At 31.7% G+C, this 22,194-nt stretch overlaps 3 protein-coding genes across 7 annotated transcripts; 2 read left to right on the top strand and 1 right to left on the bottom strand.

The window, feature by feature from the left end:
- Window positions 1-415: 415 nt before the first annotated feature.
- LOC113847228 (auxin response factor 1-like) lies at window positions 416-11,497 on the top strand. 4 transcript variants are annotated; one of them, XM_027476200.1, is made up of 15 exons: window positions 416-706; window positions 1,043-1,148; window positions 1,785-1,900; window positions 3,696-3,791; window positions 3,916-3,972; window positions 4,130-4,282; window positions 4,378-4,468; window positions 5,545-5,647; window positions 5,782-5,946; window positions 6,195-6,314; window positions 6,400-6,475; window positions 8,497-8,662; window positions 8,748-9,235; window positions 10,294-10,484; window positions 10,709-11,467. In XM_027476200.1, exons 2-15 carry the CDS (start codon window positions 1,103-1,105, stop codon window positions 10,878-10,880), a joined length of 2,040 nt encoding a protein of 679 aa, XP_027332001.1. In that variant the 5' UTR covers window positions 416-706; window positions 1,043-1,102; the 3' UTR covers window positions 10,881-11,467. The 4 variants fall into 4 exon arrangements, with proteins under 4 accessions (XP_027332001.1, XP_027332002.1, XP_027332004.1 ...); XM_027476201.1 differs by having other exon boundaries at window positions 433-706; window positions 5,557-5,647; window positions 10,709-11,497; XM_027476203.1 differs by having other exon boundaries at window positions 455-706; window positions 5,557-5,647; window positions 10,699-11,464.
- On the bottom strand, window positions 7,035-21,035 carry LOC113847230. Of its 2 annotated transcripts, XM_027476205.1 has the most exons (9): window positions 20,298-21,035; window positions 20,089-20,210; window positions 19,296-19,362; window positions 18,969-19,019; window positions 18,121-18,173; window positions 17,801-18,011; window positions 17,294-17,464; window positions 16,824-16,904; window positions 7,035-7,045 (listed from the first exon to the last, which is right to left on the bottom strand). In XM_027476205.1, the coding sequence occupies exons 1-8, from the start codon at window positions 20,982-20,984 to the stop codon at window positions 16,845-16,847; spliced, it is 1,422 nt and encodes a 473-aa protein (XP_027332006.1). In that variant the 5' UTR covers window positions 20,985-21,035; the 3' UTR covers window positions 7,035-7,045; window positions 16,824-16,844. The 2 variants fall into 2 exon arrangements, with proteins under 2 accessions (XP_027332006.1, XP_027332005.1); XM_027476204.1 differs by lacking the exon at window positions 7,035-7,045 and having other exon boundaries at window positions 16,548-16,904.
- On the top strand, window positions 15,290-16,375 carry LOC113847231 (NADPH-dependent pterin aldehyde reductase). The gene is made up of 2 exons (XM_027476206.1): window positions 15,290-15,579; window positions 15,658-16,375. Exons 1-2 carry the CDS (start codon window positions 15,309-15,311, stop codon window positions 16,095-16,097), a joined length of 711 nt encoding a protein of 236 aa, XP_027332007.1. The 5' UTR covers window positions 15,290-15,308; the 3' UTR covers window positions 16,098-16,375.
- Window positions 21,036-22,194: the final 1,159 nt, after the last annotated feature.

Here is a 22,194-nt window from a genome sequence, read left to right as displayed (position 1 = left end):
TCAACTTAATTTGAATTTCCCCTCCTCAAATTTCTACGCATATAAACACCCCATCTTTATTTCTCCTCATTTGTTTTTCTTCTCATTGTTTTCTCCCATCCAAAGGGGCCACGAAGGACATTCATAATGTAAAAGTGAGAGATGGTAGAAATAGAAATGCTAATACGAAAAGGAAAGATATGGTGCATGGGGATATGTTAATTAATAAGGAAAAAGGAGGGTAAAAATATGGAAAGGGTGAAAATGGTTAAAGTGGCAGTCAACGAAACAAAAGAGGAAACGGAGGAGATAAAGCGTAATTTAAAAGCGAGAAATTGTTTGTCTGTACTAAATTGGCATCTAATTTAGAAGGGATTCCAAAAGAAAAAAAGAAATGAATATGAATATTTAATGTATATACTAAATAAATAGAAGAATAGTAATAAAATAATGAGTTGAATGGCATATGCTTGAGGGGCGTGGGACAGTGGGGGAACCTGTAGGGGTTTGAGGGCACGCATTGTATCGCTGTTTCTGTCTGTTTTACTTTCTTCTCTCTCTCTCGATAGCGCATTGCGCACTCTTTCTGCTTCAAATTCACAGAGACGCATCACACAGATTTCAATTTAAACTAAAAATAGAATTAAAAGAAGGAAGCAAGTGAAGTGAAGAAGGAGGTGTGTGGTTGAAGTTGAACCAAACGCCACCGTATCGATTGATCGAAAGAGTGAGTTGTTTGATCTACATCTTACATGTACTTGCTTCAGCTTGGCCCGATTTCAAATCTGATTCGGTTTTTCACGTGTTTGCGTGGGAAGGGAAATGCTCGTTTGTTTCCTCAATTTTACTTGTTTGGATCCAGCTCTAGGCTAAGGCAGCCTCAAACCACTATTGCACTTCTCATTTTTTATTTTCATCACTTCAATGATCAGCTAACGTCTAGTTTTTGCAATTCACGAACAATTCAACTTTCTTTGCTTCATTTAGGTTAGGTCACTGAGCTCTTTGCTGAATTGGTTCCAAAACTGATGTTGTTTTCATTTTTTATTTTCTGCTGGAGCAGGAAAACTCGCACTTGTCCTACATTCTTTACTCTATTGGACCTTATTTGGGCGTTTCTCTCATGGCTTTCACTGCTCCAAATCACAAATCTGGCGGAATTCATGCAGGTTGCTCGCAATCTTCCCTGACATTGTTTATCACTAACATTTTGTTACTTCTTTTGGGATAAAATATAGTTATAGGAAATGATCTGGGGTATTTTTTATGTGCTTGCTCAGCTTGGATTGGTGCTCATGGCTTTCACAACTTTTGATCTTTTTTAAGCCTGCTTCCACTTGTCCTTGAAGACTCTAATTTAGGGCCAATTTAGAAATTGTAGCTGCTTGCTTGTACTTGTTAGTTGTTAGATATTATGCATCCTGGATACCAGGTAACAATAGATTCTGTAAAAAAGGATACATGCCACGATGCATTCTTCTTATAATCCCCTTAATGGTTGGTTAGTAGATACTTCCTAATCTTAGAATTGGAAGCACCGCGTCTTTTTTTACCCTCTATGTATTATCTATTCTGTGTGTTACTGGGAAATGTATCTTGAATTTTGCAAAAGTTTTGACACGTGGCTGCCTTTTGCTTGTTGAGATTATTGTTGCCTATGCTTTCTGTCACGAACAATTTTATCTTACTGAATTGGTTGGCAAAAGTTATCAATGTTGGAAATGTTTTGAGTTGAATACTTGAATGTATATTTCACATGCACTTTAAATTATTGTGTATTTCTCATCTTGTGTTTTGTTTTATAGGGGCAATTAATGATGATTTATACAAGGAATTGTGGCATGCCTGTGCTGGTCCCCTTGTCACTCTTCCTCATGAAGGGGAGCGAGTTTATTACTTTCCACAAGGTCACATGGAACAGGTATTTTAGTTTAGTATCTAAGATTTTTAGTTTTAGAAATTACTTGTTTGTACTTAGCAAGCAAATGTATTCGCATGCTTGGAAAAGTGTACATAATATGTTCATGTTTATCCTTTTATAGGGATGAAAGTTGACTTTTGTTCTTTAAGATTCCCAATCTGAGTCATTTAATGGGCCTCCCTGTTTTTGAACTTGAATTGCAGTTAGATGCTTGTGCTCCTGTTTTTAGATCATGCACCTTGTGATTTGGATATATATCCATATTATGTTTAATGCATACAGCATAACAATTTGCCAGATGCACTGGGTACAATTTGCATGGGCAATTGGGCATGGGATCTTAAGTTTGAACATAAATCGCAGTGAGATGCTTGTGCTTCTGTTTTTTACTCATGCTATACCTTGACTTTTGGATGTTTTCGTTAGTTGTTTTGTTCTTCATGATTTATGATCCTATTGGCATGGATTTTCACCTCACCAGTATTCTTGTGGAAGATCTCCAAATTTCCACTGCATTGGTTGGGGGTTTTCAAAATTATGCAGAATTTGTTTGTTTCCATTTCTCTGTGTTCCTCTAAATTTTGTAGCCTATTGAATATTTAGATTGCTACATTCTGTCACAACTTGAGCTTAGGGTTCATGGTTGGTGTGTAGCAAGGGTGAACTATATGCTAGTCCAAACCATGGAAATCTCTAAAAGTTTTAATTCATATAAATATTCAAAACAACCAGAGTAGCTACCACACTGCCTCAAAAAGAAATCCAATTTTCAAATCTCTCATGCTATGAAATTTCATATATAAGTATAACTTAAGGCGCTCGTGATAATACTAACAGAGGTTGGTCCGAATGACAAATAGCTTGGTATTGCTTAAGTAAGGTCTTGGGTTCGAGTTTTTGTGTATGCAAAAAATCTTAAGTGGTAGACTTACCAACCACATCGCGGATGTGCGAATCGAGTCGGATCCAGATTAAACAAGATGGGAAAAAAAATAAAAGGTGCTCTTGATAATTAACAAAAGTTTCCAATTGTCCTTCCGCTATAACTTTGCACAGTTGAATTAGAGTCTCCTTATACTATTCTATGACCAAATAAAAACCTATAAAGCACAAATCAGTAATGTCACCTAAATTGCCTGATTTGATTCCCTAAATTCTAAATGGCAATGCCTAAGTTCACCATTCAACCTACCCAGTATGAAATTGGACCAATAAAATTTATTACCCTAGTTTTTGGGTTACCACTTATCAGTTGACGTAGAGCCACATAAGTAAGTTTCATGGCGTGGCTTCCACTGTCCTCAGCACAATCCTAACTCAAAAAGCTTCCCAAAAGGAACTTGCAAGAAAAAAGTGAGAGGTAGAACTTGAAAGTTTCAATTTACTCACTAATTTTCACCTTATGAGTGAGAGTTGGCGGCTTTCTTGAGCAAAAAGGGAGAGAGAAAAGGAAGAAAGGTAAACAATGAAGGAGGGGGGATCTGATGAGAGAAAAAAAGAGATCTTTGATCTCTGTTCAGATAAATGCCTTGATATAACGAAAACAAAATTACCATTTTGTCACAAATCATCAGCTCTCCACCCTTTTTCTTCAGTCAGTGAAGTGTTGCACCACACTTTCAGACTTCAGTTATCTTACATTGTGGTGCATCGGCTACTTTGATGGCATCATTGTAACTTATTATATTCAATTATTTGATTCATATTGCCTGACAATTTTTATTTTGATAATATGCTTTTTATTATACTATGAAGTTTATGTTTTTATTTTGCCTTGTGTTCTTCTATTTTATAGCTTGAGGCATCTATGTATGAGGGATTAGAGCAGCAGATGCCTTCCTTCAATCTACCTTCTAAAATATTATGTAAAGTGGTCAATGTTCATCTTCGGGTGAGTTCTGATTTTTCTCAACAAACTTACTTGATACTCTTCTTTTTGTTAATACCTTGTCTGGATGTTTGTCATGCTTTACATTGATAATCAATTAATTGTTCAATTTATCTTGGCTCTGTAGGCTGAACCTGAAACAGATGAAGTATATGCACAGATAACACTGCATCCTGAAGCAGATGTGAGTGTACTCTTGTTCTTTGTTTTACATGATCTATATATCTAAACCTTTTCTACTCTGTATTTATTTCTCAAATGCTTTTCCAGTCATAACTGTTTCTTACCCGTTTGGTTTCTCTTTTCTCTCTCGCTATCTATGTCTGATTGCCTTGGTTTAGCAAAGCGAGGTGACAAGCCCTGATGACCCTCTTCCTGAATCTCCAAGGGTCAAGGTCCATTCATTTTGCAAGACACTCACTGCTTCTGACACCAGTACCCATGGAGGTTTCTCTGTTCTTCGAAGACATGCAGACGATTGTCTGCCTCCACTGGTTAGCCTTTTTCCTCTTTTCAAAACACTGGTAGAGATACTTGATCATCCTCTATTTTAGCTGTCTTTCACTTGTAATTCCCATATTTTGTTCAGGATATGTCTCAGGCTCAGCAGCCACCATGGCAAGAATTGGTTGCAACTGATTTACATGGGAATGAATGGCATTTTAGACATATTTTTCGTGGTTAGTAGCTTGGGTATTCTGTATATTTTCCATCTCTCTTGCACTCTGTTTTATCATGTGAATCTGTCATAGAGTGTGGTAATTTGTATTAATGAAGATTTAGTTGATCTGTCTGCTTCAGTTCAATTTAGAGCATTATATATTTCGTGGATTGCTATGATGCACCTAAAGATACAGGAGGCTAGATTTTTATTTATTTATTACTCATTAGCTGTTGAAATTGTATGGTTTAGGATGGGAAGTAGGGAAGCTGAGAAATAAATAATACTTTGAAGAAGGTATGATTTTTTTTATGGTGTGTAATGATGTGATACAAAATACTGACAAAATAGTCTTAATACTAAAAAGGTAAAAATAGGTCAGGTGCTAGTCTAGTACTACGCCCAAGTCCACAAATACAAGTAAGAGTAAGACTAATGAAACACAACAAAATTAGGAAATATAACAAAATCAGGATAAAATTCCTAAGATTGCTTCCTCAATTGTATGACTAATTGATTCCATGATATTCTATGATAATATGAAGATATTCTAACACTATCATTTGTAAAATAATCTACTGGCTGAACAAGCACCATTCACACTGCTTGCAGAAGATGTGACAGTTGTTTCTACGTGAAACATATCTTGTGACTGTTCTTCTGTAGCTTGCTTTGCAGTGAATCTCTGCTTCGACAATGTTTGGTTTCCTATTTATCATTTGATCACCTTTTCAGGAAATCTATTGGTGGTTAACTTCTCAAAGTTTCCTCCCTAAGACAACAGAAATATTATCCACATATTTTAGTAGTTTTGGGTAGCTTAAGTATGAAGTATCCCTTTTAACTTGTGACCTTATGGCCTCTTAAACTTTCTGATCCAAGGTGATTATCCTCATTAATAGCTTCAGGTACAGCTGCAAGCTGTAATCATATTAATTGTATTTTTTTTTCTCTGCTGTAAAGGATTCTGTAAATAAATCCATCTGGCTTTGTTAAATTTGTGTACTCTCACAGACAAACAACTATTATTTTGTTTATATATATACTATTAGATTAGATTTGATGTTTATACTGTCAACAAGTTCCTGAAAACAGAGAAATTTCCAGGACAACCCAGGCGCCACTTACTTACCACTGGGTGGAGTGTCTTTGTCAGTTCCAAAAAATTAGTGGCTGGTGATGCCTTTATATTCTTAAGGTAAGTTGATTAACAGCAAAAGCTCCTATGCTTCCATTCCCCTTGGGGCAAGAAATAGTTTTTAATCTCCGTTGCTGTTGTTCCTTAATATTGTTAGTGATTGTGGCTGGTTTTTGTTGCATGCTATATTCCAGGGGTGAAAGTGGAGAGCTGCGAGTTGGGGTTAGGAGGCTTATGAGACAGCAAAGCAATGTGCCTTCTTCTGTTATATCTAGTCACAGTATGCACCTCGGTGTTCTGGCCACTGCATCTCATGCCATTAACACTGGAACACTGTTTTCTGTATTTTACAAGCCCAGGTCTTGTATTTAACACTATGAAGTTGTTAGTTTTAGTTATTTTCATACTGAGTATTTAGTTCGTAATGTTGTCATATATTGTTGTTTATCCCTTTAGCTTCACATCTTTCTTTGTATATGTGCCTTCTTGCTTTCTGCTATTATTGAACTTTTTATTGGCTGTAATATTTTGATTGGGATGGTATTTGAATTTTTTTAAAATTTTTTTTACTGAGACTTTCTGCTGAATTGTCAATATTTATCTTTAGAACAAGCCGATCAGAGTTTATTGTAAGTGTCAACAAGTATCTGGAAGCTCAGAGTCATAAACTCTCTGTTGGGATGAGGTTCAAAATGAGATTTGAGGGTGATGAAGTTCCTGAAAGAAGGTGCATGAGCTGGTTAGCTTGTAGTTGGTATGTGGATGTTAACATATTATTGTATATGATAAATTTCCTCTCGCCCTGAATGCAGGTTCAGTGGCACAATTGTGGGTGTTGGAGATAATAAATCATTGGTCTGGCCTGATTCTGAGTGGCGATCATTAAGAGTAAGATACACTATACAATGTACTTTAGTTGCATTTCTAATGCTCATTTTTGTAGTTTGAAATTATTTCCAACTTTTCAAAATGTCATGTTTAAGCGTAGTGAAAAATACAGCTTCTTCTCAGGACTCTTTAAGAATGATATTGGCCAAGCTTCATTTGAGCAATCTAGTGTACGATATATCCATAAATGGTTGGAATTTGGAAATTCAGAGATGGACAAACTAACTGGCTAACAAAGAATATGTCATTGGCCTTGTTTTCCTGTAACATGCAGGGGCAATGTTTTGCCCACTATTTGATTAGATTGATATATCTTTTTTCGGCTAGGATTCTGTCAAAGCCATTGTCGTCAAAATTGTGATATAGATCACAGAATCATTCAATGTTACTATCTGTAGGTGGCTGAACAATTCTGTTCCCACCTCAAATCTCAAATTGGTGGGAGTGCTGTGCTCGCTCATGGCCCCCCTGTGAATGGCAAGCATTATCCGTATTATGTTCCCATGGGACCCTTGACCATTACGTGCTGCTTTGACTTATGAGTGGTGGGCTGGGTGCGTTGTGCATATGCTGCTGTTTTCCTTTTCAGAGGACCATTACTGACATTTTGTTGTACTTTGTGAGACCATTCCTTTCTTGTGTGTGTGTGTGGTGTGTATATTTTACTTCCTTGTTATTGTGACAATGTCTTCTGGTCTAGTGCTGCTAGTGGGGCATCCTCGGCTTGTATTTTTTTAATAAAAGGCTCTGGTGGTCCGGGTCTAGTTACTGTCAACCTTTTTTATGTTTATTAAATGTCTTATGTGATTTAAATGTTATTTTGCCTAGTACTGTTTCCTCCTTCCCCCTAATACAACCCTTACACTTAATTTGATTTAAAAGAAAATGTAAGGAAGAAAAACAGGAGAGAATGAGATTAGAGAACATCATCTTCTCCTGTTTTAGATGTACTGGGAAAACACAAGAAAAGAAAAATAGCATGGATCCCACAAAAAAGTTTTATCTTCAGTTGAGCCAAGAAAACTGAAGAGGAAGAGTAAACCTTTTGCAGTTGATGTATCTACCCTATACCCCATCTTCCTCAACATGAGATTCACTTCTCCAATTCAGGGTTTAAAAGAAAATGAATAATAAATTATGATACCTTTATTTTTTTATGATTCCACCGCATTTCTTTCTTTCTTTCTTTTTTAAATCTGGAATCATGGGGCATTGAAAATAAAAGTTAAATTTATTACACCTGTGTATGGTTCTGCTAATTTGAAATTGAATCTGTGCCATAAAGATTCGATTATTTTATATAAAAAATTGATTATCCCTATCTTACATATGTTTAAAATAATGAATATTTAAATAACTTTGATTAATACTTTTATAATTCAAGTGTTCATAATATTGTATAATATTTTTAAACTTTTATTTATTAAAATTTATTATATTATGTATTATTAAGGGTAGAAATGTCTAGATACTAAAATTTTCCTTCGTTCTTTCTACTTTTCCATTTAACCAAACAAGCACGAGAGTTAAGATTTCTTTCTCTTCTACTTTTCTTTTACACTCAATCCAAACATCTTAACAGTCTACCTATTTTCTACTTAGTTTCTCTTTTATCCTACTTCTCTTCTTCCTGTTCCTTTCCCCATCCCAAGAAAGGTTTATTGCTATATATGTTTTGAACTTTGGTTGACCATCCAATGAATGACAGCTTACAAATTAAACAATTTTCTCCCACATTTTTTTATCACATAATAACTGGCTGGAAGATGTTCAATATTTTATATGGTTGAATTATGACTCAAACAGATTGAATTGAAATGAAGCTTGATACACTCTATCTGATTATTTGTGTAATATAAAGTTGCCATAAAATTCATTATCTACCAAATAGTTGCTAAAGGTCTTGTATGCAAAATGAATATGGCAGGCGATGTGCTGATACTCCTGCTGCTTAGAAGTTAAAAATTAGACTACTGCTTTTCATTCCTTGATTTTATGTCTTAAAATGATTTGTCTTTCAGGTGCAATGGGATGAACCATCATCAATTCTGCGTCCTGATAGAGTTTCTTCATGGGAATTGGAGCCACTTGCGTCTACCACTCCTGCAAACTCTCAGCCAACCCAAAGAAACAAGAGGGCACGACCTATCATTCTACCTTCTACAATGTCTGATTCTTCTATGCAAGGTGGGTTTCCTGGGTTGGTCGTAATATTTTTTGGTCAATCCTGCTGTCCCTTCTTTTTTTCTACATAATTGGTTTTGTGTACCAGGCATATGGAAATCACCAGTTGAATCTACACCTTTCTCTTATTGTGACCCCCAACATGGGCGTGGCCTCTACCCATCACCAAAGTTCAATTCTTCTGCTACTAACTTTCTTGGCTTTAGTGGGAATGGCTCTGTGGGACCTCCTTCCAACAAATCAATATATTGGTCTAATAGGGTAGAAAATTCTATGGAATCTATAGCCCTTAAAGAAGCTGGAGAGAAGAGACAAGGCACTGTAAATGGCTGTAGACTCTTTGGGATTCAGCTAAGTGAGAATTCTAATGCTGAAGGAAGTTTACAAACAGTTACTTTGTCGGGAAGGGTGGTTGATGATAGGTCTGTTCCATCTTTAGATGCTGAGTCTGATCAGCATTCTGAACCATCAAATGCCAATCGATCTGATATTCCAACTGTAAGTTGTGATGCTGAAAAATCATGCCTGCAGTCTCCCCAGGAGTCACAAAGCAAGCAAATAAGGAGCTGTACAAAGGTAGTAGCATGACTTTTCTTGGTGTAATCTTTCTGCACCCTTCCCCATTTTTTAAAAAATCCCGACATATTTGGGCATATTTTACAATGCATTGATGTAGTTTGACTATAGGATAATTATTTATGTTGCCTGTTCATTTTATATATGTATGATGAATTGAGTACTTTTAGTTGGTGGTAAGGTAATATATTGCATACTGATAGTATGATTTTGTTGTCTCTAACAAGTCATTATATTATTCTTTAACACACAATCAGTTAATATAACTAAAATAAATTATTGGAAGTTTTGGTTTCTTTTATTCCCACACTGATAAAAACACAACTTCCACTATTTTTCCAGAATTTTGATCAAACATTTTGGTTGATATCTCATGAACCAATTATCCCAAAAGCTTAAGCTGTTGAATAAGGCTTCATTTGGAAGAACTTGTACAAAAATCATGTAAATAGCTAGTGACTCTTATAAGTTTTTTTCAGCTAATTCCAAGAAATTGTGGTTAAAAATACAGTACGGTCCTTCTGTAAAAAAAACAAACTTAATAAACGCTTAATAAGCTATGTTCCTATACGCATCCTAAAAGCACATGGTTATATATCTAACATGTTCCCCCTGTGCCATACCTGCTGGGCTTGAGGCATGGACAGTATGCATAGGCCACTCTACCATGCGCTGAATTTAACCTTTGTTTAGAAGAACGGAGGCAACAAGGATTGAACTTCTCTTGCATGGTCATACAGGTTGTGATGGCATATCATAAATTGATTGTCCCAAAAGTATAAGTTATTGGTTTATAGTCCATGAATAGTTTTTATATCTAGCAGCTGGGAAGTCTTGCAAATTTTCCTTTGCAATAGAATCCACAACTGACAAATGATCGTTATGCTGAAATTTCTCTGGCAACTTAATGGTAAAAGCTATAGAATTAGTAACTATTTTTGTATGATTTGATTTAAATCTATGGTCATCCTGTGTTGGTAAGGTGGTTAGCATTTTCTCCTCATTGTGCCTGCATAGTGTATTGTGGTTATTTGTGATACAATTTAATATTTTTCTAGGTTCACATGCAAGGAATGGCTGTTGGGAGGGCTGTGGATTTAACACGATTTGATGGATATGAGGATCTACTTCGGAGATTGGAAGAGATGTTTGACATCAAGTCTGAGCTCTGTGGGTCCCTAAAAAAATGGCAGGTTGTCTACACTGATAATGAAGATGATATGATGATGGTTGGAGATGATCCATGGCAGTAAGTTCATTTAACACAGCATTTTCTTGGCTTGGGCATTTTCATGTTTGTATGGCACTATATTTTGTTTGCTGCATGATTTGTGTCCATCTAATAGACCTAAAAGAGTGGATAATTGGATTAACAGCATGCTTTCCATATTGGATTGGGATACAATGGATGCTTAATTTTTTATATTTTTGTATGCTTATTGTGTATATTAAATTTTTGCTAGTTTATTGCAGTGAGTTCTGTACTGTTGTGAGGAAAATTTTCATCTACACTTCAGAGGAGGTGAAGAAGCTTTCGCCCAAAATAGGACTCCCAATTAATGAAAAAGTTAAACCAGGTAAACTAGATTCTGAAGCAATAGTGAATCCCGAAGACCAGTCGTCTACTGTGGGGCCTGGTTGCTAGAACTCCTACGAATTCCAGTGTACGTTAGTTGTATGTGCAATAAATGGTGGTATGGAAGTATGACTTAGAACATGGAGGGAAACGAGAGTGAACTTGGCCAGCACTTCAACATGGCCAATAGGAGCGTACCACTTGTGTACTGTGCAGCTAGGCTGGCATGACATCATCATCTTTTGACAGAAAGCAGCATGACAGGACCCTATGCAGAGGATTGGTTTGAGATTCTGCTGTTTGATCTTTCCTTCAATGAAAGATGTGCTTCGGATATTGTGGTTTTTCTATTTCTTCTATTGCTCGGTTATATCCTGGGGTTTAGCTGTCCTTACTCGTTCGGTGTTGAGTTTGCCGAGAGAATGAACACCGGTACGTCTTTACTCAATTATCGTGCCATGCATGAATTGTTTCTTTTATTTTTTCGGTTCTTTTGTAATTCACTTGACGTGATACAAGTCATTTTTGTACATATAAGTATTTATTATCTTTGAATCCTATATAATGTATGTATCAGTCATGCACAAACAATTTGGTCTGGAGTGTATTAAGATTTTATATTAACTATATTTGTAACTCATGATTGTGTGGAGAAGGAAAAAGAAAATTATGACTTGTTTAGTGATTCATTTTAGAATTTTGTTACACTTAGTTTTTAAAACTGAATTTAAGTATTTAAAAGAGATAATATATCTGTCTATGTAAAATTGACTATGTTAGTGATAAGAATTTTTACATTATTAGAAATAAAATATTAGTTTTTACCTATTTATTATTATACATATTTATAACAAAAATTATAATTATTAAGATTCAAAATGTTTAGATTTATTTATATGGTTAAATGATATTGATGGTCAAAACAAATATTGGTAATGTTAGAAACGAAAATATCATAGACTATAAATTATATTTAATAATTATTTATCAAAATTAATTATAATATTTTGCATAATTTAAGAATTATAATTATTATTAATTCATAATTATCTTTAAATTGTATTTAAAGAAATTTTATTAGAATTGGTTTTATATAAAAATTTTAAATGAATAGTTATACACTTTTAAAAAAGACTAACAAATTTGTTATGAGTAATATTTAATAGAAATTATTTAAATCTATTAAATATTAAAAAAAGAAAAGAAATATTAATTCAATTACATAATAAAGTTTGTAAAAATTGAATGAAGTTTTTAAGTGATATATTTTTTTCGCTAATAATTCAAGTGATATGTTAATGAAAAATAAAATTATATTTTATATTCAAATTTGAATGTATTGATTTAAATTATTGTTTTATATTGTATATTATTGAATTATTGTTTTATGTTGTAAATTATTAAATCATATTTATGATAAAATAAATAAATAAATTATAATACAAATGATTTTTTTTTATTATACACAACTTTTGAAAACTTTTTAAAAATTCTTTTTATCATCTTACTTTAATTTTGTATTTTACAATTATGTCCACATTAAGAGTTATCAATCTAATTAAGTATTATATTGTTAATATTAATATTTTTTATTTTCTTTTTAAATTATATTCATACATTTTATTTTAATTTGTTAAGTAAATATAAAAATACATTATTTTTAAGTGATATAATGTATTATATAAAGTTTTTTATTGGTTAAATTATATCAAATTCATTAATTTTTTTAAACTAAATTAATCTACAATAGTATAAATTTATATTATCAAAAATTATATCATAGAGTAAAAATAAAATTGCATTGTTTTAAAGTGATATCATGTAATATATTTTATTTTTATCTGATTAAATTTGTGTCAAGTATGTATTATAGGTTATGTTTTTATTTTTATATTTAGATCAACAAAAATTTATGTTAATATTGATATATCAAACATTATTATTTTATAGATTCATTCGAGTATAAAAATTATACTAATTTTTCCTATTATGGTAATTATTTATAATACTTTTATTTTTATTTTTATTTTTACTATATTTTTAATTATTTATTGTCATTCTAACATTAAAATTTAAATTAAATACATACTATTAAAAATATTGATATTCTAAGATTTGTAATTTTTTTTAAGTATGAGAATTTTAAAAAACTTCTATAAAATTTTAATTATAGCAAAATCAAATAGTAATATAGTAATTTAAATTTAAGTTTTGTTAACATCAGTCCTTAGAACTGAGTTTAAACATCCACAAATAATTTTTTTTAATAAAAAATGTACATAGTTATTTTATTGACGTTATAAAAATATAATAAATATTTCTCTTTTTAATAAAATTTTATTACTATTAATTATTTATCTTTGATCCTAAAGGCTGAAGTTAACAAAACTCTATATAAATTTGTTATTAAAATTTTATTATAATTGTTAGATTTACATATTTAATATTTTTATATTATAATAAATAAATAATAATGTTTTAAATATAAATTAAATTTGAATGTTATATTTACTTTATATATATATATATATATAATTTGTTTTAACAATGAATGAGAGTTCTTCAACTTTTTAATATTTCTTTTATATTTTAAATATTTCTTAAAGTTATGAAAAAAAAATCTGTGATAAAATAAAGACATAAATTAATTTTTTAAAATATTATAAAAATATTTTTCAATATTTTTAATTTTAACATTTGAAACTATATTTATTTATTAACATTTTATATTCTAATTATGTGATTATTAAATTTTTTTAAAATTATAATTAAATTTTGAATATTTTTAAATTTTGTTAAGGATATTCAATTATGTAATGAATATACAATTGATTCTCTAATTATAAACTAAATTATACATTAAATATAAAATAAAATAAATATATTTTTGTATTGATATAATTATTTATGATATCATATTCTTAAAAATAATACTAATTTAAAAGTTAAAAAATATTTTAAATTAGAATCATTAATTATTAGTATACATTTACTTATAACTAAGTCAATTTTAAATATATTATTTTAAAATCATAAATTAATAATTTTATACATAATTTATCAAATAAATTTATGTTAATATTTATTTTAATTCTTAAGAAATAAAAATTAGACTTTATTCAAATGGATCTTAGTTGAGAATAATACTAAAACTCATTATTTATTGAAAAATATTTTTTATTATATTTGTACTCATTGATATATACTTTTTTATATATTTTTATTTTCATTTTAAAATATTTAATAACAATAATAATATAATAGATTTATATTATTTATATTTAAAAATGATTAAAAAAATTTACTGTTTGTTTTTATTTTCATGTTCTCTTTAATTTATCTTTAAAAAGTTTATTTTATATGTTTACATCAACTAAAAGAATAACAATTTTTATTATTAAAGAAGATTAAAAATATATAAATATACAAAAAAATTTATATATAAAAATGTATTTATCATATTTTTAATATAATTATATTTGATATTATTTAATATAATAAAATTTTATGATTATATATTTTTATATTTAAATTATAATTTTTTATTTATTTTAAAATAAAATAATTTAATAAAAATACAAACAAATTTATATAATATACAAATATATTTATTAATTCATAACTATATTAATTTTTTTCCTGTCACATTAAAAATAATTATTATTTAAATTATAATTATTTTGAAACTAAATTAACTAATAAAAAATATAAATATATTTATACAAATTATATTTATTAATTTTTTATTGAAAAAAAACACATCCATTACATTAAAATTATAAAAGTATAATAAATATTTTTGATAAAAATTTATTTTTATTGATTCTTTAGACTCAGTGCTATTAGTTGAGATTAATAATTTTTCCCCTTTTTTTAAACCATTTCATATTTTTTTTATGAAGTATTTATTATATTTTTTATTTGTCTTTAATAAATGAAGTTGAAAAAAAATTCTAAATTAAATTTAACAAAGGTAAATATTAATATTTGGATTAGGTATAATAGTATTAAATGAGAATAAATGGTCATGTTATGACATTAAGACTTATCACTGTAGTATAAATAATTAAATTTTTTCTAAGTATAATGCTTTAAAACCACTCTAATCCTAACTCTTAACATTGTCATATTAACCTATATAAAAGTTATAAATAACTTTATTCTAATTTAATCATAAAAATAACTTGTATTATTCGTAAGGTATAATTTTAGTAAATTGTTAATATAATTTTTTATACTATCAAATAATACCTTTATATTAATTGTTATAAAAATTTATGATTCCTGTTAATATTATAATTTATGATTGGATGATTAATGTATTTGAATTAAATTCATGTTTAATTGAAAAAATATATAATTACAAAATGTAAATTATCAGATTGAAAATATAAAGTTGGTGATCTAAATCGGAAGTGAAAATGAAACAAAAGAGGACATTTAAGATTACCTTATATATTTGGGTGGGTGGAAATAGGATTGGAATTAGAGGCACAGATGAAGGCGATACCGACAAGCGGAGTGGGGAGTCGGAAGGTGCTGATAACGGGAGTGGGAAAAGGGCTGGGAAGGGCCCTCGCCCTCGAATTGGCGAGTCGAGGTCACGCCATAATCGGCTGTTCCCGATCTCAGGATAACCTCAATTCGCTCCAATCACAACTCTCTTCTTCCAACCACTTGTTTCTCAATGCCGACGTCAAGTCAAATGACAGCATTCAGGAGATGGCTCGCCATGTAATGGAGGAGAAGGCCGTCCCCGATATTATAGGTACGTAAACCCTAATCCTAACCCTAACCCTAAATCAAATATGATAGATGACAATGAATTGAGAGAAGAATGGATCAGTGAACAACGCAGGAACAATTAATAAGAACAACAAGATATGGGAGGTGGGGGCAGAAGAGTTCGAGGAGGTGATGGACACGAACGTGAAGGGGACGGCGAATGTGCTGAGGCACTTCATTCCTCTGATGATAGCAAACAAGCAGCAAGGTATTATAGTGAACATGTCTTCAGGATGGGGGAGATCAGGTGCGGCTTTGGTTGCTCCTTACTGTGCATCCAAATGGGCGATAGAAGGACTAAGTAGGTCGGTAGCTAAAGAGGTTCCAGAAGGAATGGCAGTGGTGGCTTTGAATCCAGGTGTCATCAACACCGACATGCTCGCCTCTTGCTTTGGCTCTTCTGCTTCTCTCTATCAAACTCCTCAAGCTTGGGCTCTCAAGGCTGCCACCATCATCCTCAACCTCACTCCTGCTGACAATGGTGCATCTCTCACGGTCTGACTCTCAACAATTTCTCTTCTTCTAGCTCCATTTCACCCTCGTTTCTGTTTTCCCAGACCAAACCGATTCTTCACTTCTCTTGTACCATGAACCAAGTTTTAGTGGTCTAAGCTCCAATTTTCCTATTTTTTTGTCCCATTGCGATTTCAGTTTTTCAGATTAGTCTATATTCCCGCTAGCGCATGTGCGCCCAAAAATACATTAATACACAACTTTAAAGGACAAAAATAATATTTATCAGTGCCCCTGCTAAACCATGATGCTACAGCCAAATTCTGTGGACAACCTCGCCGAGAATACAAAGGAAATACTCCTAAGCACACTGACCAGTCTCAAGGTAGTTAAAGAATAAAAAATATACACTTTCTGTATTTTGAAGTGTATATTTTAATACATCCTCAATGAAATTTTTAATAAAATTTTATATTTATTGATTTCATAACCAGTTAGCAAAATTCTTATTTTATAATGTTGCAAATCGCAGCCAGTCTGCACTTTGCTTAATGTAACAATAGTATCACAGATAGTTATTAATTCACTAGTAACGAACGCAGCACTTGGCTATCAGTGAATTACCCTCAGAATACAGATGCACCAGTCACCTTCGCAACAAATGGCAAAGGTGTATATTGGTACTCACTTACACAACTGTACATACTTCCTAGCAAAATATAATGATTACTAGGTAAAAATCTTGTGCATATTTACAGATCATAATTACTAAACACTACGCTGATAATTTACCTTTTACATAACACCTTCCTTAAAAGGGCCAGAGTCATGCAAGAGTTTCATAACAAGCTTCACCTGTAGGGCAAAAGTCGCAGTGCGTAAATTATTTTAAAACACGATGGCTTCTAACATCAATGGAAGTAAAAACACTTCGAAGAATTGTGAAAAATCATTCGAAGAATGCATGCAAACGAATGCACGAATGAGGTTAAGCCGAATATTAACAGCATTCATTTATTTGATAGTTTATTTAAGACTCCCACCCTTTACACAAACGAGAACGCATCCGAGTACTCACATACAACATTATGGTTTTAATGATTAAATAGAAATCCTAAAAGAAGAAAAAATGTCAACTAAATGCATTTTACAATCATAACACGCCATATGATTTACAAGTAAGATACTTGTAATATTAAAACAAGAGTAAACAAAGTTAAAGAACAAAATATAAATCGTCGTACCTGAGAAGCTTCACGTATTAAAAAATCTTCTATAGCATTCCTAAATTCTTCATCAATAAGGTAATGGCAGCTAAAAGTTGTCACAGGAAGATATCCTCGCTGAATCTTATGTTCGCCCTGTGCTCCTGCCTCGACTGTTTTAAGGTTGAGTTCAATTGCCGCTTCCATTGCCTGTGACGTCAAACAAAGCGTAAATATGTTAACTATTTCCTTGATATACTACATCTGATCTTGTTAATATACAAATGAGAAAAAAAGATCAAGTATAATCTCCGTTTTTCTTGATAAAAGAAAACATTGATCGTAGTACAAAAATGAAAAAGAAAGGATATTCTACTAAATCTAATCAAATAAAAGAAAAATAAACATTACAAGCAAGTGTTAATTATGAGGAAATATCTGATTAAAAACTATAGCATTATTCTCCAACCATAAAACCAAAACCTACCAAAAATGGAAATAATCATCTAACAGTAGCTGAGTATAAAAATAATGAGAAACATGTACCTGGTAATAACATGCTTCAAAGTGCAAACTTGGGTAGTAAGTTCGTGGTTGACACCCCCATAGGCGCCCAAACAAAGTATCTCCTCCAATAAGATTTAGGGCTCCAGCAACTAGTTCATCACCCTCTTCAGCCACAACAAGAAGTAGGTGATCTCCCATTTTTGATCCCAACTCGTGAAAAAAATCCCTTGTCAGGTGAGGACTACCCCATCTGTCAATAGAGCAACAACAATACTGAATATTGACACTGAAAATCATTCACTTTTGTCATCAAATAATTTATTTTATCAAAATAAGAAGGATCAATTTCGGTAACATACTTGTTATCGGTTGTGTTTCTGTAAAAAGTGTAGAAAGAATCCCAGTGCCTAGCCTTCCAATACAAAAAAACATAACATGTAAAATAGCAGGTAGAAAGAATAACAGCCTAAAGTTTTCCCAATAAAATACACCATTGTAATATCTTCAAGGATACATAAAGAATACAATCATCAGTAGGACTATACTAAAATTTACACCAAAACTGAACTGCTGTCAAATGAGGAAAGAAAAGCGAGAGCACTGTAGTTGAGAGAGAATGCTCTAGTGAACATATCTTCTAAACCATTTTAACTACATGATATAAAGGGCTTAGTTGAGTGTTAAGAAACTCACGATAATAGCAAAATATGCTACTATCTTAGCGTAAGGGAATTTTAATATCCTTCCCAATGTAAATATTTCTTCTCCGCTTTAGTTAGGACAGAGAACTTCGATGATTTCATACAAGTTTTCTGTCCTATTATAAGTCTGCTGGAAGACATAAATTGGCCTTGATCAATTCTATAGAAGATCACTAAATCTGACGCAGAAAAGCACACTATTTTTATGGATTTGACTCCTCTAAAGTGTGATGTGTAAAGTGAAAAAGTAACGGTTTACTCACTGTTGATCTAAAGTTAGTTATATTTGTAAAATATATGAATTCAAATCAACACTAGGTAAGATTAGCCCTCACTTTTTCAGTTCACACATCTCCTCACTTTAGAAGAGCTAAATTATAATTTTTTATAGTCAAATATTAATTTGCCACACAGCATCCACTGTAAATGTTGTGCATTTAAATCTTTGACAGTATATAAAGAAAATGCAATCTTTTAAATATATACATCATGACCATGTAAAGTACCTTTATTTCATAACCCCGGAGCCGTTTCATAATCAAGTTCTGGGCTGAGATCTGCATAAAGAGATCATATGATTTATGTGGCTACGACTATTGGGTCAACTGAATCGATGCCACCTAAAATCTAGAATTGGCATGCGGTGACCCAAAGAAAAGAAAGCATTTTTTGCAATACATTCTAATTATGCTATCATAGCCAGGATGGAAGAAAAAGAGCAAATAATTGACAAATAGACAGAACAGCACACTAACAGTGCTACTGGATAGAACTCTTAAGACGAAAAAAATCTGCACACATCAACGATGAACGTATTTTTAATTAATACCAACCTTTTTGCGCTCTTGACGTATATTTTTTCTTTTACTTTGCTTCATGTCCATCAAGAATTCATCAAAACTGCCAACATGAAATAACAAAAACACTTGCATTAACTAATGTTAAAGATAATATGACATGTCTCTTCATGGAATCAAAGACATTTTCTGGACAAATAAAAAGAAGATGAAGGAAGATGAATGTTTGGATCCTTTTCACTGTCCAGTATTTTTCTGAGAAATAATTTTATTGCTTTTAAAAAAAGAGATGCAGGCTCTAGGACCAAGATAAAGTATAGTAATTAAATGCTAAACAATTTCAATATAATTTAAAGGCTTCCAAATAGATTAAAAATTATAAAAAGATACTGAGAGTGACGGGAAATAATGAGAAATTTAGAGGTGGAAAAGAAATAATACAGAACACATGCATAAGTAAGAGGCCAATAATACTTTATAATGCTCACCTGCATTATTTTACAATAGTTGAGACTTAAGATTGGATTGAGGACAGAGACACCGTATGCTAGCCAGTTTCTAGTGTACGAGTTCCTTGACAATTAGAGAAAAAAGGGGAACTAAACTTAAGTTGAAGGGAAAAAAAATCTAAACTTATACCTTGGCCTTGCAATGGGATAGCTTCCCATTATCCCATACCCCAAACTTTTATTCACGAAAAAGGAAGTCCAAACATTAGAGTTGAATTTTCATTAAATCAATTCCTCACCCCAAGAGTAATAAAAAGGGTGGCCAGAAAAGTGGAGTAACAGGCTAAATCTATGAACATGGCAAATGCCGTATTACTCACTTTTTGTAGTTACGGTTTTTCCAGTGGTACTGCATTCCAATCCTCGGGAGGAAACCTTTTTCAGTGAATTTGAGCCACTCATTTTCAGAGGGAAAAGTAACATGTAATGACGAAAGCTGGGACTGTCAACAGATACATAGAGATAACAACACAGTGTATAATAAAAGAGTAGAGAATGATGGATGAATAGATAGCAGTTAGTTGATTACCGTGGCAGTGAGATCCTTCATTGCAGAGACAACACTGTCAAAGATTTGGTGTTTGAAAGAGGTGTTACGAAGCAAGATCCTAGGACCGGTTACAGGAGTGAAGGGGACGCAGGATTGTAACTTAGGGTAATACTTGTATCCATAGGAATGGTAAGCATTAGCCCAAGAATGATCAAAGACAAATTCACCGTAGGAATGGGTTTTAAGATAGAGAGGGACGACAGCGACAACGTTGTTGGCTTCATCCTTAGCAACGAGGTGGTGAGGTTTCCATCCAGTTTCCTTAACAGCGGAACGAGAGTGTTCTAATGTTGATAAGAAGGCATGGGAAAGGAATGGGTTGAACTTATCAGCGCCGGTGGCATCGAGAGCACAAGCGTCCCATTCGGAGGACGGAACGTCAGAGATTGAAGATGCAAATGAGACTGTTATCACTTTACAATTACAAATAGCTGTGTATGCGTCTCTATCTCTCAAAGTGAAAGTGAATTGTTGTTGCTGCTGCTTTTGCGTGGAGGAGGAGAATGAGAGGGAGTTTCTATTCCCAAATTCCCAATTCCAGAAGAGCGCACTGATTCTGATTCCGATTCCAGGGGATTCCGCCTTCTCCAATTTCGATTTGCGACCTCCAAATCCAATCACAAACGGGGAAGGATTGCACCACCTCACCGCAGCTGCCACTGCCATCCCAACTTTTCCGGAACACTACACCCACTCACTCTAATTTTATACTCACCGCTCCCCTCTCCGAAAAGATTGGATAATATACGCTCGTTAGTTGAAAATTTACCAATTCAAATTTTGTATTATTTATATTAAATCATCACTTGGTATTAAATTGTCTCGATAAACATTAATCACATCTTGATATTAAATAATCACTTGGTTAGTAACAATAATAATCATTTCATATTCGTACAACAATTCATAAAATTTGTTATGTCTCTTCGAACAATAAATAAATAAATTGTCATGGCTCAACCATAACATTTCTTGAAATTGTGATTCAATTATTAATATAAACAAAGCATGCTCTATATATTCAACATTATTTTTATTCTAAACACATAAAAATAATAAATTTAAATCATACAACTATATATACAAATAGTTAAAAGTTACGTGAAAAAAACATATTTATTTATCTTTAAATCTTAAATACATAAAAATAATAAATTTAAATCATACAACTATATATACAAATAGTTAAAAGTTACGTGAAAAAAGCATTTATTTATCTTTAAATCTTAAATACATTTGATTCATAAAAATGTTATTTATTTAATACATATAAAAATTTTATTTGGTTTTAATCTTTACATTCGGTAAAAAGTTAATTTCAATACAATAGAAACAAATAATTTCTTATAATTTTTAAAGATTTAAAATAAATAAAGTTTTTTCAAGAACTAAAAATATTCAAATATGCATTAAAAAGAAAAATATCAGCATTATTTAAAATTTGTGTACAAGATAGATCCTTATCTTCCTGACTTACACAACGTCCCATTATTTCTCCAGTCTATATGAAGTGCCCATTTGATTTAAAATTGAATAAAATTATTTTTAATAAAATTAATTTAAATCATTAAATATAATTAAAATATGTATATAAATTAATCTAAATTATATATTTTTATTAAAACAGGTTTTCTTTTATTGAAAAGGACAAAAAATATTAACTGTAAAACAAGCAACCCTAAAATTCTCAATATTTTTTAATAAACTTTGTTATATTTTCTTACTTGTCATCCTAATATTCCTATTATTAGCAAGTATTAAATGAAAGGCTTATATATTTATTACCTTAAAAAAAAAATGCTTCCTTCGTTTATCAAATAAGAAAAATTAGAGGAAAAAAAAGTAGAAAATTAGAATTGTTCTTTTTCAATTGCCA

This window comes from Abrus precatorius, unplaced genomic scaffold, assembly GCF_003935025.1.
Source record: "Abrus precatorius isolate BTA unplaced genomic scaffold, Abrus_2018 Scaffold8, whole genome shotgun sequence".
Classification (NCBI taxonomy): domain Eukaryota; kingdom Viridiplantae; phylum Streptophyta; class Magnoliopsida; order Fabales; family Fabaceae; genus Abrus; species Abrus precatorius.
Note: the sequence above shows the minus strand (reverse complement) of the source record. Positions and strands in the feature narration are given on the sequence as shown.

What these genes read in the sequence shown, in the direction of transcription:
- LOC113847228 (XM_027476200.1), top strand. Translation starts at nt 1,103, where the DNA reads ATGGCTTTCACTGCTCCAAATCACAAATCTGGCGGAATTCATGCAG. An exon ending in ATCTGGCGGAATTCATGCAG is followed by an intron (nt 1,149 to 1,784) that starts GTTGCTCGCAAT and finishes TTTGTTTTATAG; the next exon opens with GGGCAATTAATGATGATTTA. An exon ending in GATGCCTTTATATTCTTAAG is followed by an intron (nt 5,648 to 5,781) that starts GTAAGTTGATTA and finishes GCTATATTCCAG; the next exon opens with GGGTGAAAGTGGAGAGCTGC.
- LOC113847231 (XM_027476206.1), top strand. Translation starts at nt 15,309, where the DNA reads ATGAAGGCGATACCGACAAGCGGAGTGGGGAGTCGGAAGGTGCTGATA. An exon ending in GGCCGTCCCCGATATTATAG is followed by an intron (nt 15,580 to 15,657) that starts GTACGTAAACCC and finishes AGAATGGATCAG; the next exon opens with TGAACAACGCAGGAACAATT.
- LOC113847230 (XM_027476205.1), bottom strand. Translation starts at nt 20,984, where the DNA reads ATGGCAGTGGCAGCTGCGGTGAGGTGGTGCAATCCTTCCCCGTTTGTG. An exon ending in TACGTCAAGAGCGCAAAAAG is followed by an intron (nt 19,020 to 19,295) that starts GTTGGTATTAAT and finishes CTCTTTATGCAG; the next exon opens with ATCTCAGCCCAGAACTTGAT. An exon ending in TCCGGGGTTATGAAATAAAG is followed by an intron (nt 18,174 to 18,968) that starts GTACTTTACATG and finishes TTGTATTGGAAG; the next exon opens with GCTAGGCACTGGGATTCTTT.